Consider the following 15,749-nt stretch of genomic DNA (forward strand, 5'->3'; position numbering starts at 1 on the left):
TGTTCAAACCAATTCTGACAACTACAGCCAATGGACACTATGGATGTTTTTATTATATTTTGACACATCCATAGTATATGCTTTGTCAATACAAACATGTTTTCTCATGCAAATAAAGCTCCTTTGAATTGAATTGAAGTTGGATGCATTTGGTCCCATTTCTACACTTGCAGAGTTAAATGAACACAGTGGATTTTACCGTGTATGACACACCATAACATACAATACCAGACATGATTTAAAAACGTTTATTAAAATCTTAAATTACAAACTCATGAAAATATCAGCAGGGTGATAAATTCACAGAGAAGTTTCAGAACTTCGATTGAACTTGAACGGTTCCAGAGAGGAACAAATAGTCTCTAGACAAAGTAACACATCATTTGTCTGGAATGGAATGCACTCAAACCTGTGGTCATTTGCCACTAACATCTTCCAACAGCAAGTGCTACAGGTCACCTGTTGGGTATTCATATTGGAATGGGAGTGTCAAACGTGGAAATGCATTGTAGGTGAATTACTGTGTAAATATACTGTATTGTAGTAATACTATGGATTGAGGCACTAAGCTATGGCACAGTGGTTCTCAAAGTGGATTCCAGGTAGGTTCCTTTATGGGGGTCTAAATTGACCCTTACAAGTCTGTACCTTTGACAGTGTACAAATGGACCCTAATGGGTGCATTTGGTTCCATTTATACACTGTCAAACTTAAGGGGAGACCTTCAAATGTCAAAGTTTGAGAACCACTGCTATAGCACACTGCTAAATAGAACATTGAAGTGAAATTGAAGTGACTAAATACAAATGATATATGTGAGCTTTGTGAGTGAAATGTATTTGAACATAGAGGCAAGTAGTGTTTGAGAATCTCTCATCCTGAGTTTATGGTCAAAGGATTCCTTTTAACTAACGGCTAAAAGTAAAAAATAGCCTAAAAACATCCTTTATTAAAAATAAATTGTTTCCTAAAGATTGCTGCATTGCAAAGTCACTGCATATAGTGATATGACAAGTAGCTCCAACAGTCATAACTAGTCATAGCATTACTTGAATTGTTTTTGTTACTTTAAGAACAAACAAAAAAATAACTGTATGCCGTAAAATAGCAGCACTGTTAATGTTTAAAACATATTTAAAAAGCTCCATTTAATAGAATCCAACCTGACTTAACAGGTTATAGAGCACAAAATAAAGTGCCATAGATATAAGGCATCGCATGGGATAGAGTTACACTGTAGCTACAGTGAGCTAGCTGATCCTTCTGAAATTGATTTTGACAAGCAGAATAACAGGTTATTGAAATGACCGAGACTGTTCCCCAAATGTAATGTATAGTGTACCAGGGTTCCCCGATAGGCGGCACGTGGGCCATTTGCGGCCCGCGGAGGGCTACTGTCTGGCCCCCACCAACCCCAGTAATAATGGTGGTATAAGAGCAGCAACAACACTAGTATATCGTCGTTGTCGGGTGGAAAACCTGTATCTCAAAATGTGTACGTTTCTTTCGCAAAGTAAAGCTCTGCTTCATCAAACAAGGCTGTCGCACAAAAGTAGTGAAAACAGCAGATCTACAAGCACACAACGCCTCGCAGAGTTTAAATCATTTTTAAAATGATAAATGCAAAATGAACGGTTTTGGACATGCAAGATTCTCACCCTACAACAACGATATCTGAACTGTCGCTGGAGTAGCGGGAACGCCACCGTCGCCCCCTGCAATGTTGTGGCCCTCGGCTTGGTACCCTAGACATAATTTGACCCTAGGGGAAAACTAATTGGGGAACCCTGGTGTAGCACATCCTAGGCAAGACAATAAGCCTGCTTCTTGCGCTAAAAGGCACTTTGGCTGACAGACTGTCTACCAACAATAGGAAGCAATTTGTTAACTTCATGCAGAACCTTTCAGCCCAGGTTCACCATGCAGACGTCTGGAGGGTTGAGATAAGTGACACTCTTGTTGTTTGGGGAAGTACTGCGACGGGGCTGTCCTCACAGGAAATACTTCTGAAACACACATACAAATACTTTGGTAAAACTTCTGTGGCGTGCACGCACACACACACACATACTCACATACAAAGTTCATTGTTATTTGGTGTGTTTTTAATGGCATGGAGCACATACTATGTCCAGGTCTCAAATAACCTGGTGATACGCAGAGGTGAGAGACACGGGTGCAGCACGGACAAATAAAGCCTTTTATTTAGGTGCTAGTACAAACATAATTGATGACCTGCTGATACCTTTCTACCTGACACAATGGACTATGCCGATTTCTGCTAACAATGAGACGTTACTAAGGTAGATGAGATTTCTGTGAATTTAAATTTACAAATACACTAAATTAGTCTGAAATTAGTCTGTATACAATCTGCATTTTCATTGACACTTTTATGTTTTTGGTGAAGTCAAATAATTTCCTCATGGCTTCATTTGATTTGCTCAGCAGCAGATTTAAACTGGAAACACATGTGAAGATATATTTGTTTCCGGTTTAAATCTGCTGCTATGCCGCAATCTAACTGCATAGTCAATAATCAATATTGCCAATCAATCACACTGTGGGAATGTACCGCAACAGTTATAAACAGATCCGATTATGCGCAATCAGGTCCTGAGAATGTCTCATACCATCTAACAGTGGGTTGTAGCCTACTGTAACTTGAAGCTTGCACTTTAGTTCATGCTATTCACAACTTTGTCCACCTACAAACGGCAATACAAATATGTCTTGCCATTTGTAGCACCAACAACACACTTTGGTACACACCTTGTAAAAGTATTATAATGATGTGTACGTATGCCACTCTGTTCACAGTGAATACCTGTTATCATCAAATCAAAACAGAGGGCCATGAAATGTCACATTAGATCTTCAAGTTCCAACTCAGTATCTGACGTATGGTGCAAAGGTCTAAAAGTCCAGTTATTGATTAACACAGTGTCACATTATACCAGTAAGACTCCCTAATCGGGAGATAAGTTGGTCGCTTATTTCCACAAATAGGCCAAAAGTTTGTTTTACCAATTATCAAGACATACGGGCAGTTGACAGTTTGCCATGGTTACTCATTGAAGTTGAATCTCCATATATGGAGATAACCTACGCATCACACTAAGTCTGACCTCACCAGCCCATATTTGGGCATGAGCAACTTATGTCTCCATATATGGAGATATGATGACATCACACAGTCCTTGTGTGGCGTGATGTCATACAATACACAAACGAGCCCTACAGTATAAAGGGGCAATTCTTGCCAGGAAAGAAGCATTTCTTCGACTCAGACCTTATCGCCAGGGTTGGCTTATAGCAGCTGTCGGTAGGACCATATATGGATTCTGTTAGTGTGGATCTCCTAACAGGGCATCATCTGGGATACAATCCCTTTTATGCCCATATATGGAGGTCCCTAACATAATCCCTTTCATGCCCATATATGGAGATCCCCCTAACATAATCCCTTTTATGCCCATATATGGAGATCCCTAACAGCATCCCTTTTATGCCCATATATGGAGATCACTAACAGCTAACATAATCCCTCTTATGCCCATATATGGAGATCCCTAACAGAATCCCTTTTATGCCCATATATGGAGATCCCTAACAGAATCCCTTTTATGCCCATATATGGAGATCCCTAACAGAATCCCTTTTATGCCCATATATGGAGATCCCTAACAGAATCCCTTTTATGCCCATATATGGAGATCCCTAACAGAATCCCTTGTATGCCCATATATGGAGATCCCTAACAGAATCCCTTTTATGCCCATATATGGAGATCCCTAACAGAATCCCTTTTATGCCCATATATTATGGAGAAATCCCTGCTCTGAGTATCTGACATCAGTGTGATGTCACCTGTTTATGCCCATATATGGAGATCCCTGCTCTGCGTATCTGGTTGCTATGGTAAACAGTTGGTTGCTAGGGTAAAAAAACATGGTTGCTATGGTAAACAGTTGGTTGCTAGGGTAAACAGTTGGTTGCTAGGGTAAAACCATGGTTGCTAAGGTGGTTGCTAACGTACACTAACAAACCAGCAACAACAGACTGTTGCCACAGCAACGTACACAAAGGTTTGTGTACACATGTGGTGTGATGTCATACTGATGCGGAGATATGAGCAGGGCAAAGGTGTGACGTGTGACGTGTGACGGACGGACGGACGGCCGGTGGAGGTTTTCATAGTAAACTGCTCCCTGACGGTCGCAATAACCTCTATTCATTGCAGAAGGATGAGACTGGTGCTGAGCCACATGTGTTCAGTGGTGGAAAAGGTACTCAGGTGCCTTGATTTTACACTTTGTTGCATGCTGAAAATAGCCGATCTACAAGCTCACAACACGTCACCTCTGCAACGTGTTGAAGCTTGTAGATCTGCTATTTTCAGAGCACATCACCCGAGCACAACCAAGCATAAAATGACTTTTTATTTGTTGAAATGTCAATATATTTTAGTTTTAGTTATCATAGCTTAGATCAGGGGTTTTCAAAGTGGGTGACGGGGCACCCTGGGGAGCCGCGAAGACAGTGCAGGGGTGCCGCGAGATAATTTGATAATATTTGGAATTTATGTGGACACAAGATTTAGTATAATTTTAAACTTGAATGCAACCTTATTTTCAGTCAGTTATAACCAAAATGGCTATTATCTCAACCTTTTCCTCGCAACATAATCAATGTCGGGCAGAAACCTCGTATCTCCAAGTTTCAAATGTGTACGTCTTTTGGTAAAGCAAGGCCCTGCTTCATCATACAAGACCGTCGCACAAAACTAGAGAAAACAGCCGATCTACAAGCAGACAACGCCTCGCGACGCGAGGCGTTGTGTGCTTGTAGATCTGCTGTTTTCACTAGTTTAGTACATTTTATAGATGATAAATACAAAACAAACAATTTTGGACATACAAGGTTTCCACACGACATGGACGATATGCTATAAATATAAGGTGCTGGGAGTGAAAATTATAATATTGGGATGCCTCGGATGAAAATAATATTTATGGGGTGCCCTGAGACAAAAAAGAATGTGGGAACCCCTGGCTTAGATTTTGTTTTTCGTCAGTGAAAAAAAGGTGGTCGCCGAACATCTTTCGTCATGGTTTTTAGCCGACCAAATCAGCACTATTTCGGACGTCACCAGGGACGTGCTGGCCATTGGGGAAAGCGGGACAACTCCCGAACGGCCGGTTCATTCCCGGCCGGTCCAGGCCGGCCATTAGGAAAAAATGTAACTGTTTGCACAAAAGTCAAAATTTAACTGTTTGCACAAAAGTAGTGAAAACAGTAGATCTACAAGCACACAATGCCTCGTGGTGCGAGGCGTTGTGTGCTTGTAGATCGGCTGTTTTCACTAGTTTAAATCATTTTTAAACTGATAAATACAAAACAAACGGTTTTGGACAAAAGGTTTCCACCCGACAACGACGAAATATAACTCATGTAATTGGCCCACTGGCTTGTCACTTGTCATGCGGGCAATGAGGGCCTCTCCAACTCTTTTTCCCGGGCTGAATCAGGGGCCCAGGCCAGCATGTCCCTGGATGTCACGTCACACCGCGTACCTGCAGCACGACGGCCGCCACCACCACCACCACGGCGAGCAGCGCCATGCGTCCCATCCAGCCCAGGTCGGGGTTGCTCAGCAGGAAGAAGCGCGCCCAGCCCAGCTTCTTGGGCGTGTGCGGCGGGTAGCGCATGTCGTTGATGCCCTCCATCTTCAGCTGCTTGATGAGGCAGCCGCGCAGGTGGCTGAGCTGGTCGAAGCTGTGCTTGCCGTGGTAGCAGCCCATGCCGCTGTTTCCTATACAGAGAGAGGGACCAGTGTTTTAGTTGGTCGAACGTTATACAAAATGTCATTGATTCATTGACTGATTGAATACTTTATTAGCAGTTCGCATATAGGAAAAGCACAGGACAGTACAGTACAGTTCAGATCAGGGGCATAGTTCTGCCGATTTAAAATGACTCCAATACGGAAGTAAAACTTCCTATGATTGGCCGCTAGTTGCGCTGTTTTCCCCCCCGGCCGATCGCAAAAAGAATTGTTCTCCATTGGATCCCATTCATTTTCCCCTTTCGTGTTCTAACCTTAATTAACATTTTCATGAATATTTTATGGTTCCTATCACTAGTTAAAAATTGCCTTTCAATCACCATCATATGCGTTTTGTCGAAATTTGGTCCAATTCATTTTAAAATAAATGATAAAGTTGTGGGGGGCGTGGCCAACTAAACTGATACCAGCCGGCTGTGTTCTTCTTCGTGTGCTGTATTTCGGGAGGCTCCGACCACATTCTCCCATGTATCCCTGCGGTTGCACGTGACCGTTGGCAGCCAATAGCATCCTTTGGTGCCTTTACAATCTATGATGGCAACACCCATGCCAAGGACCCATATTGTGTCATTTGCGCTGCATAGAAACCAATGGCTTCGCTTTGTCCATACATTTTATACAGTCTATGGTTCAGATACAAGGTCTACTAATAGGATTCAAACCCAAGAAAGCACTATGGCTTGTCAAGGGAAACATGTTGTGCGATCGAGCAGGGGTGCAACAGTTGATCAAACTAATCACCTTTTTTTTCTTCTTTTTTTCAGTAGGCCTAAATTATTTTGAGGGAAAATATTGAAATGTATTTTCTTCCAGAACTTTTTTTATTCCTGTAAACTTGTGTAAAACATAACTGTACAGGTGTACATCTGTAGAAGCCCACAATGCCTTGCATTGCAGGCCAGATCACATTGCACAAAAGGTGACTTGATGAGGGCCACAATCAGTGGATGTGCGCGTTCACTGACACAGCTGTCACCTGGCTTTGTTTTTCAGCCTGTGACTGCCTCATGTTCACTGCTATAACTTTACAAATTGTGTATAAGAAGAATAGCTTTTCCTTTTGTTCTCTTGCCGCCATAGATTTACACAGGTAGCAGCGCACGCTCGCGTGCCCGCGCGCGAGAGAGAGAGAGAGAGAGAGAGAGAGAGAGAGAGAGAGAGAGAGGGAGGGAGAGAGAGAGATGGAGATTGGTGGCCTGCACCAAGCAGTGAGGGGTGAAGGGGGGTGGTATAACTTTATTTTTCTGAGAATTATGTTGGAGGCCGCAGTGGACCCCTTTCACCAGTTTAAAAACACCAGTTTGACTCCCCTGGGCGTTGGCTCATCTCCCAACTTCCAGCTTAGGCACACCTGCCTGAACCTCATCTACCTCAGTTGACACACCTGCCGGCCATCAACTCATCAACCCTGACAGTATCTAAACCCTGGCCTTCTCTGCACTCACTAGTACTGTAGCACAGTTTGAAAATCATGACTCTGTGTGTGTGTGTGTGTGTGTGTGTGTGTGTGTGTGTGTGTGTGTGTGTGTGTGTGTGTGTGTGTGTGTGTGTGTGTGTGTGTTTTTATTAGTTTTAGTGTTAGTTTTAGTCTTTTACGTAATATGGGGTATTTGTCAGGGGTGAGATTAAAAAAGCTCCGGAAAAAGTATTGTTTAACCCTTAAGTGCTGTTCGGGTCATTTTGACCCGTTTTACATTATTTTACATAAACATAAGGTGCTGTAAAGTAACACTGTAATTCAGGGGTGCTGTGGATGAAAATGTTGTTTACAGGGGTGCCCTGAGACCAAAGTGTTTGAAAACCTCTGTCCTAGTGTATACGTTCAAGTGTATATTCATATCATATGTGACGTTCATGTGTGTTCACATGTGTGTTCAGCTCTATGTGCAGAGAATGATGTCCTGTTCTTGAACCACAAGTATTCAATTAATGCTAAATGCCTAAACTGTAATGGGCATGTTGAAAAAAAGATTTTTCTCATAAAAATATTGTCTGATTTTCATTTTTTCCTATAAGCATGAGCAATATTGCCCAGTATTAAATAAAGTATTTTTTCTGAAAAGTACAAAATGCCCCTAAAGTAACAAATGAAGTTGTCAGCACAAGTAAACAGACACATTCATAAGGGTGTGAAGTGAAGTGTGGTTTATAATTTACACCATCATGCAAGTCACACTTTTAAAGGTTCTGCTGACAGGCCTCATCTATTCATTATTATTCATTATTTTATTACTAATTATGTACGCTTTTTCTAAATATTGATTCAATATTCTGTTTTGTAAAAATGCTTTGCTAATAATATGTTTAATGCATTATTAAGCTCATTTCACTGACCATGTCTTGGTCACTGAATTTGTATATCTGGCAGAAATTGTTTGTGATCTGAACAGAATTAGGAAGTTTCACTTCCTCAAATACAATTTGACACTTGCTTCGGCCTACACCCCGTGTGTGTGTGTGTGTGTGTGTGTGTGTGTGTGTGTGTGTGTGTGTGTGTGTGTGTGTGTGTGTGTGTGTGTGTGTGTGTGTGTGTGTGTGTGTGTGTGTGTGTGTGTGTGTGGAATAGTTTACCACAGAATGTACAGTAATATGTGAGAATTGAGGAAGTAACAAAAACATACTTTTCTTCTTAAGAAGTACATGTGGTCAGCTGACACAGTTAAAACCATAACCAATGGCAACAGGCATTTAGCAAAATATGTATGCTCCGGTTTACAAGGTAGGGCCTGGGGAACTCTAGGGGTCCTTGAGGTGGTTCCAGGGGGTCCCCAGTTAATAAAGAAAATCAACAAAACATCATATTGTTGAGAGTGGGAATGTTGAGACATACAACTTCTCTCTTTGACCTCACCAACTGGTGTTTTTTATTTCCACAAAAGACAAAAGACGAAAACTAAGGAGATTTTCTCTATCATTTTAGTTTATTTTAGTTAGTTTTGTAAACACACAATACCATTTCAGTTAGTTTTCGTTTTTTTAAAAAGCTTAGTTTGTATTTTTATTTCAGTTAACTGAAATGTTTTTCCATTCTAGTTTTCGTTTTTTAGTTAGTTTTCGTTTACTATAATAACCTTGGAGCGATGAAGGCGAGAGAGATGGAGTGAGCGAGAGACAGATAGATAGGCAGTGACAATTAACTTCCACTGCTCTATCCACAGTATGTTACTGCTATTCCCCACTGGGAGGCGCTACAGGTCTATTATGACCTGTGCACAACGGCAGAGGCACAGACATGGCAGAGACTATGTTTTGCACATGGTCCGTGTATCTGTGTGTGGACAGCTAATCGAAGTGAAACTTTGCACACACGCTCCCTGGATGCCAGAGCAGAACCTCTGCCCCAAATGTTTCACATGTGCCTGTTATAGTGCTACCAGGAGGCGGATTTTAAAAACTCATTTTCTTTATAATTCTATATTAGGCCTACTCCTACAGATTTTGTCCCGCAAATGGGTACACAGTATCTCTATAGTCATTGAGGTTCACAGCAAATAAATCGTAACTGTTAACTGTAAATAAGTATCACACAATCAATACAGCCCACAGTTCCTCAGCAGTAACTTAGCTATGTCCATCCCGATCCTGTCTTTTTCATGGTTCTGTTTCGTTTGTCTTGTTTACTGTATGCCAAGTCAAATTCCCAGCCAATTCAAATGTACAGTATATATGTCAATAAAGGTGTTTCTGATCAATTAAGATTAAGATTTGTCCATGGCTTGGCAAAAGATTAAACGCAGGTGACTAACACTTCATCAGGGTTATGAAGCCTATATGTTATTAAATACTTTTTAACTGGTAACTTGGATTTGTTTTAAGTTTACCGCCAGACTTTTCTCTTTGATGTCTCACAAAGGAAAATTACTTAAAGGGGAAGACCACCCATTTTCAATATTGAACTATGTCATTAATATACCTTAGAGGAGTTGTGTGGAAATACAAAAAAAGTTCCCCCTCTTCTGTGTTGCCTAGAACTGGAGGATTGATTTTGGGGTTTGTATTGTAAAGTACAATGTGTGATGTCATCAAGTTGTGATTTGCAATACAAACCCCAAAATCAATCCTCCAGTTCTAGGCAACACAGAAGAGGGGGAACTTTTTTTTTTTTTTTTTCACACAACTCCTCTAAGGTATATTAATGACATGAAAATGGGTGGTCTTCCCCTTTAAACACTTTGGTGAATGTGATATGAGAGCGACTGACAATAGAAATGTACAGTTTATGTCAATAAAGGTGTTTCTGAACTGATATCAGAGAGAATAACAAAGGGGGAGAGAGAGAGAGACAATGACTGGCTGACTGACTGACTGACTGACTAACTGGCTGAGTAATTCTGTAATTCATTCTACGACAGGCAAAGAAGGCAAAGAGTCTGCCATTCCAATGATAATGCCTGCAAGTCAGACAATTTAATGCTAGCAGCTTGGGCTGTGGTTAACTGCAGGTTATATAACCGGCATATACATTTAAATACAGTTATACAGTACATACTGTATATATGGAGCATTCACCCAGTGCCTGACACTTAATGTATACTCCATCACAATCGTAGATCTCCAAGCTCAAACTGTGTGGATGGGCACTTTTTGCTGCATGATGCCAAGTTCAAATCAGCCTCAAGTGTGTCGGCAGACTCACCACATTTAGGACGTGTGCAAACTCACCTACTCCACCGAAGGGTAAACCGCTGACCGAGTAGTGAACCAAACAGTCATTGGCCAACACTCCTCCACTGGACGTCTCCTCTATCATTCGCTTTATGACCTTCAGGTAGAGGAGAAGAGAAGAGAGTGCTGTTCATTCATTAAGACCTGTCTGCTTGTGAAAACATGATGGTACTGTATATTTCATAACCCCACATCAACATGACATTGTAATGATTTATATCAGGCCATGACCGGTTGCGAGACTATAAACAGCCCTGTAATGCTTAAAACTCTGCCCGTGGTTTCTGTTTCAGCAGGACATTATCAGAGATCACCCTGGCAGTGTGAGTGATACCCCCAACGAAATTCATAAGGGTGTGAAGTGAAGTGTGGTTTATAATTTACACCATCATGCAAGTCACACTTTTAAAGGTTCTGCTGACAGGCCTCATCTATTCATTATTATTCATTATTTTATTACTAATTATGTACGCTTTTTCTAAATATTGATTCAATATTCTGTTTTGTAAAAATGCTTTGCTAATAATATGTTTAATGCATTATTAAGCTCATTTCACTGACCATGTCTTGGTCACTGAATTTGTATATCTGGCAGAAATTGTTTGTGATCTGAACAGAATTAGGAAGTTTCACTTCCTCAAATACAATTTGACACTTGCTTCGGCCTACACCCCGTGTGTGTGTGTGTGTGTGTGTGTGTGTGTGTGTGTGTGTGTGTGTGTGTGTGTGTGTGTGTGTGTGTGTGTGTGTGTGTGTGTGTGTGTGTGTGTGTGTGTGTGTGTGTGTGGAATAGTTTACCACAGAATGTACAGTAATATGTGAGAATTGAGGAAGTAACAAAAACATACTTTTCTTCTTAAGAAGTACATGTGGTCAGCTGACACAGTTAAAACCATAACCAATGGCAACAGGCATTTAGCAAAATATGTATGCTCCGGTTTACAAGGTAGGGCCTGGGGAACTCTAGGGGTCCTTGAGGTGGTTCCAGGGGGTCCCCAGTTAATAAAGAAAATCAACAAAACATCATATTGTTGAGAGTGGGAATGTTGAGACATACAACTTCTCTCTTTGACCTCACCAACTGGTGTTTTTTATTTCCACAAAAGACAAAAGACGAAAACTAAGGAGATTTTCTCTATCATTTTAGTTTATTTTAGTTAGTTTTGTAAACACACAATACCATTTCAGTTAGTTTTCGTTTTTTTAAAAAGCTTAGTTTGTATTTTTATTTCAGTTAACTGAAATGTTTTTCCATTCTAGTTTTCGTTTTTTAGTTAGTTTTCGTTTACTATAATAACCTTGGAGCGATGAAGGCGAGAGAGATGGAGTGAGCGAGAGACAGATAGATAGGCAGTGACAATTAACTTCCACTGCTCTATCCACAGTATGTTACTGCTATTCCCCACTGGGAGGCGCTACAGGTCTATTATGACCTGTGCACAACGGCAGAGGCACAGACATGGCAGAGACTATGTTTTGCACATGGTCCGTGTATCTGTGTGTGGACAGCTAATCGAAGTGAAACTTTGCACTTTTGCACCTGCAGCCCTGTAATGCTTAAAACTCTGCCCGTGGTTTCTGTTTCAGCAGGACATTATCAGAGATCACCCTGGCAGTGTGAGTGATACCCCCAACGAAATTGGAGCAGGAGAGATGAGGGCCGGCGCTCTGACTTTTTGTCAAAACGTGCTCCGCGCTCCATTTGAAATCCCTGCGAACATGCTCTGGAGCACACACATACATGCTGTATATCTCTGTGTGCCGTGCGATACCTTGTCATCGGGTGTGAAAATGTAGAGGGCGAGAGGTTTCTCTCCGCGGTTGATGTACTTGATGGCGTCGTCCAGTCCGCTGACTGGCAGGATGGGGAGCAGAGGCCCGAAGATCTCCTCCTGCATCACCTTGGCGTCTGGCTTCACGTCCCGCAGAACCGTAGGAGCTGGGGGGGAAATACACACTGTATCAAACCATCAAGTTGCCTTTTTCCTCATCTGTATTAAAGGAGAATTCCAGAGTAGCCGTTTTACCACGTTAATCTGATGTTGGTGGTGGGATTTTATGATAAATCGCTTATTTGTATCGCTCGACAATTCATATGAATTTCATAATGGTGGAAATGTCTCCAAAACTGTTTTACTCTGTGGCGCTGCTGTAAAGAGGTGAACTGTCACTGGATCCCATCCAGCTCCAGTCAGAGTCTTTTCTTTTTCTCGACTCTACCAATCGTTAATGGGTGTAATAACATCAGATTACCGTAAGAAAAGCACTCGTCCGGAATTCTCCTTTAACCACCTAGACCCTAGAATAGAATGGAATAGTGTCTGCACTCTTTGAGTTGTGTTTTCTTTCTTTTCTTTTTTTTTTTCACTGTATATTTGCACATATGTGACATTTGTCGTCTGCATTTACCCATCCTAGGACAAGTGAGCAGCCATTCTACGGCACTCGGCAATGACATGGAGGAAACTAGGGGTTAAGAGTCTTGCTCAGGGACACAGATTGCTTGTCTGGCCTGAACTTGAACCTGGAACAACCAGGGCCTCTGGCTTCCCGGCGCTCTCACTAACCACTCAGCTATGGCATTTAAACTACTGTAACTAAGGAACTTGGAAATAATTCCTGTTTTTAAGCTTGACCTATTACGTTTGTGACTCTGGACAATGAATCACAAGTTTGAATATAATATGTATAAGTGAGTTCCAATAAACAAAAACTATCCCAACTCTCTAAAAGAGAGTGGAGAAACTGCTGACTCATGATTTTGAGTTTGGGTCTGTGGACTGTGGAACTTGTTCGACTGATTTAAATCAATTATAAATGAATTGTGTTTTTCAAGAGATATTCGACTTACTACACACATGTCCTTCAACCTATAGCCTGTACATAATATGTAGATTATTAGTTTATGACTAATATCTACATCCATGAGGTCAAGTAAGTACCTATGTAGCAGTCTGACTCGTCATTGTCTCCTCCTACGGCGATGGTGCTGTCTTCAGTCAGTCCCAGCACCCGCTTGAAGTGGCGCTGGTTGATGATGCGTCCATAATCGGGGCAGGTCTTAGGGTCGTCTGTGTAGAAGGCCTGGGAAGGGAGAGGGAGTGTTGTTATAGGGCCACTGATCTACACACACCTCTCTGCTGTTACAACATTCAAGTAAAAGGCTTGTAGGTCGAATACGGCGACCAGATGTCCTGGTTTGACCTTGCTTGTCCCGGTTTCAAGCTGGGTGTCACTAAAATGTCAACATATTGATAATAATCGCTGTTTTTGGCTTCCTGGAAATGTACAAAGCTCACAATGCCTCACATCACATCGCATTGTGAGCTCCTAGACAATGCTATTAAAAAAAACACCCAGTACAACAGTGTTCTATACTCTATACTTAACCCAGTCCTTTGTGACCTCTCACCAAATGTCTTTGCAGAAAATAGCCATTCTGCAAGCTCACATTGTGTCGCACTACAATGCGTTGTGAGCTTGTAGATTGGTTATTTTTGTCGAATGTTGGCCTGTTTTCACCAAATGTTCACCTACTATGACATGCTCAAAATAGGAATGCTGGGAGTCCTGTGTTTAAAGTCTTTCGAGAACACTCGTCCAACTGAAGGAGACGTTAACATTGAGATGAATTGAAACAGAAACACAGGAAGGAGCTGAACCCGAGAGGTGTTGAAACACGTTGCAGGAACCCTGGCTGAGTGCAGTTACCTTGATGGACTTCTGCACCTCCTCTATGACACGGTCCTGGATGCTGGCCTCACACAGGATGTAGTCTGGGGCGATGCATGTCTGACCACAGTTAGAGTACTTCCCCCAGGTCACACGCCTGCAGCACAGCACAGGACAGGACAGGACAGGGGTGGACACCAGGGAGGAGGCACAATGCAATAAATATTAGAGAGAGAGAGGGAAGGAGGGGAGAAAGAAAGGAGGAAAGAAAGAAAGAAAGAAAGAAAGAAAGAAAGAAAGAAAGAAAGAAAGAACGGTTCCATCATATTTGGAACCGTTTCGGTAACCCGTTCCAAATATGATGGAACCAATTCGGGAACCGTTTTTATCACACTGTCAGTGGTTTTAAACTTGTTCATTTCAAGGACCACCATACTTCTGAGCTCTCAGCGTTACAGACCTGTAATTGTCCATTTGGAGGATCGATCCCTGTACCTCCTCACTTTGAGAACCACTATAATAATATGTATGCAATACTGTATGATTGAACTTGTTCAATTAGTGTTAATCATAATGTATAATGAAAGTCAAAATTGGATGTTTTTTAAGATATAGGAATCGGACCGTTAAGAGGGAATCATTAAGGAACCGAAATCATTCAAATCCTAATGGATCTCAACCCTAGCAGGCAGACAGACAGACAGACAGACAGACAGACAGACAGACAGACAGACAGACAGACAGACAGAGTGGTCATGGTAGTGGTATGGTGGTGGTGAGTCGTGTTTCAGACCTGCAGGCTATGCTGAGGTCACAGTTCTTGTCGATGTAACAGGGGCTCTTCCCGCCCAGCTCCAGGGTGACGGGGGTCAGGTGTTTGGAGGCGGCCTCCATGATGATCCGGCCCACGGCGCAGTTCCCCGTGTAGAAGATGTGGTCGAAGCGCTGCCGCAGCAGCTCCTGGGTCTCTGACACGCCTCCCGTCACCACCGGGTACAGCTCCTGTAGCGCACACATCAAGTACACCAGTGTTGCTTTCGTCGACTAAAACTATGACGAAAAATGTTTGTCGACTGCGTTTTTTTTTTTCCCGGACGAAAACTAAATAAAAACTAAGCTGTGATGACTAAAACTAAGACTAAATATATTGACAATTTCGTCAACAAAATAAAAACTAGACTAAAACGTTAGGGAGGGACTAGTGGAGGAGAAAATCATTTTATGTTTGGTAGTGCTATCAGGTGTTGCGTGCTAAAAATAGCAGATCTACAAGCTCACAACGCGTCGCGCTGCGACGCGTTGTGAGCTTGTAGATCGGCTATTTTCAGCATGCAACCAAGTGTAAAATCAGTCATTACGATTACGATGTCATCAAGGCCTGCCAAAATGCATTTTAGTTGACTAAATCAACTGTAGATTTAGTCAACTAAAATCTTATGATATTTAGTCGACTAAAATTTTTCAGGTGACTAAATTATGACTAAAACTAAATTACATTTTATTCAAAAGACTGACTAAAACTAAATCAAAATTTGCTGTCAAAAACAACATTGAAGTATACGCA

General features: G+C 41.8%; 1 protein-coding gene across 1 annotated transcript in view; it reads right to left on the reverse strand.

The window, feature by feature from the left end:
• Positions 1-232: 232 nt before the first annotated feature.
• The window catches only part of LOC308305190 (aldehyde dehydrogenase family 3 member A2-like), a 28,298-nt gene continuing 12,781 nt past the window's right edge, over positions 233-15,749 (reverse strand). Inside the window, exons 5-11 of the mRNA XM_080749906.1 lie at positions 14,979-15,187; positions 14,225-14,342; positions 13,456-13,597; positions 12,286-12,452; positions 10,511-10,610; positions 5,577-5,815; positions 233-2,006 (exon numbers count right to left, since the gene is read on the reverse strand). Coding sequence (XP_080606032.1) covers positions 1,992-2,006; positions 5,577-5,815; positions 10,511-10,610; positions 12,286-12,452; positions 13,456-13,597; positions 14,225-14,342; positions 14,979-15,187 — 990 coding nt within the window. The 3' untranslated portion in view covers positions 233-1,991. The remainder of the gene's footprint in view (positions 2,007-5,576; positions 5,816-10,510; positions 10,611-12,285; positions 12,453-13,455; positions 13,598-14,224; positions 14,343-14,978; positions 15,188-15,749) is intronic.

The sequence above is a fragment of the Nannobrachium achirus genome (genome assembly GCF_963921795.1).
Source record: "Nannobrachium achirus genome assembly, chromosome: 19".
Lineage (NCBI taxonomy): Eukaryota > Metazoa > Chordata > Actinopteri > Myctophiformes > Myctophidae > Nannobrachium > Nannobrachium achirus.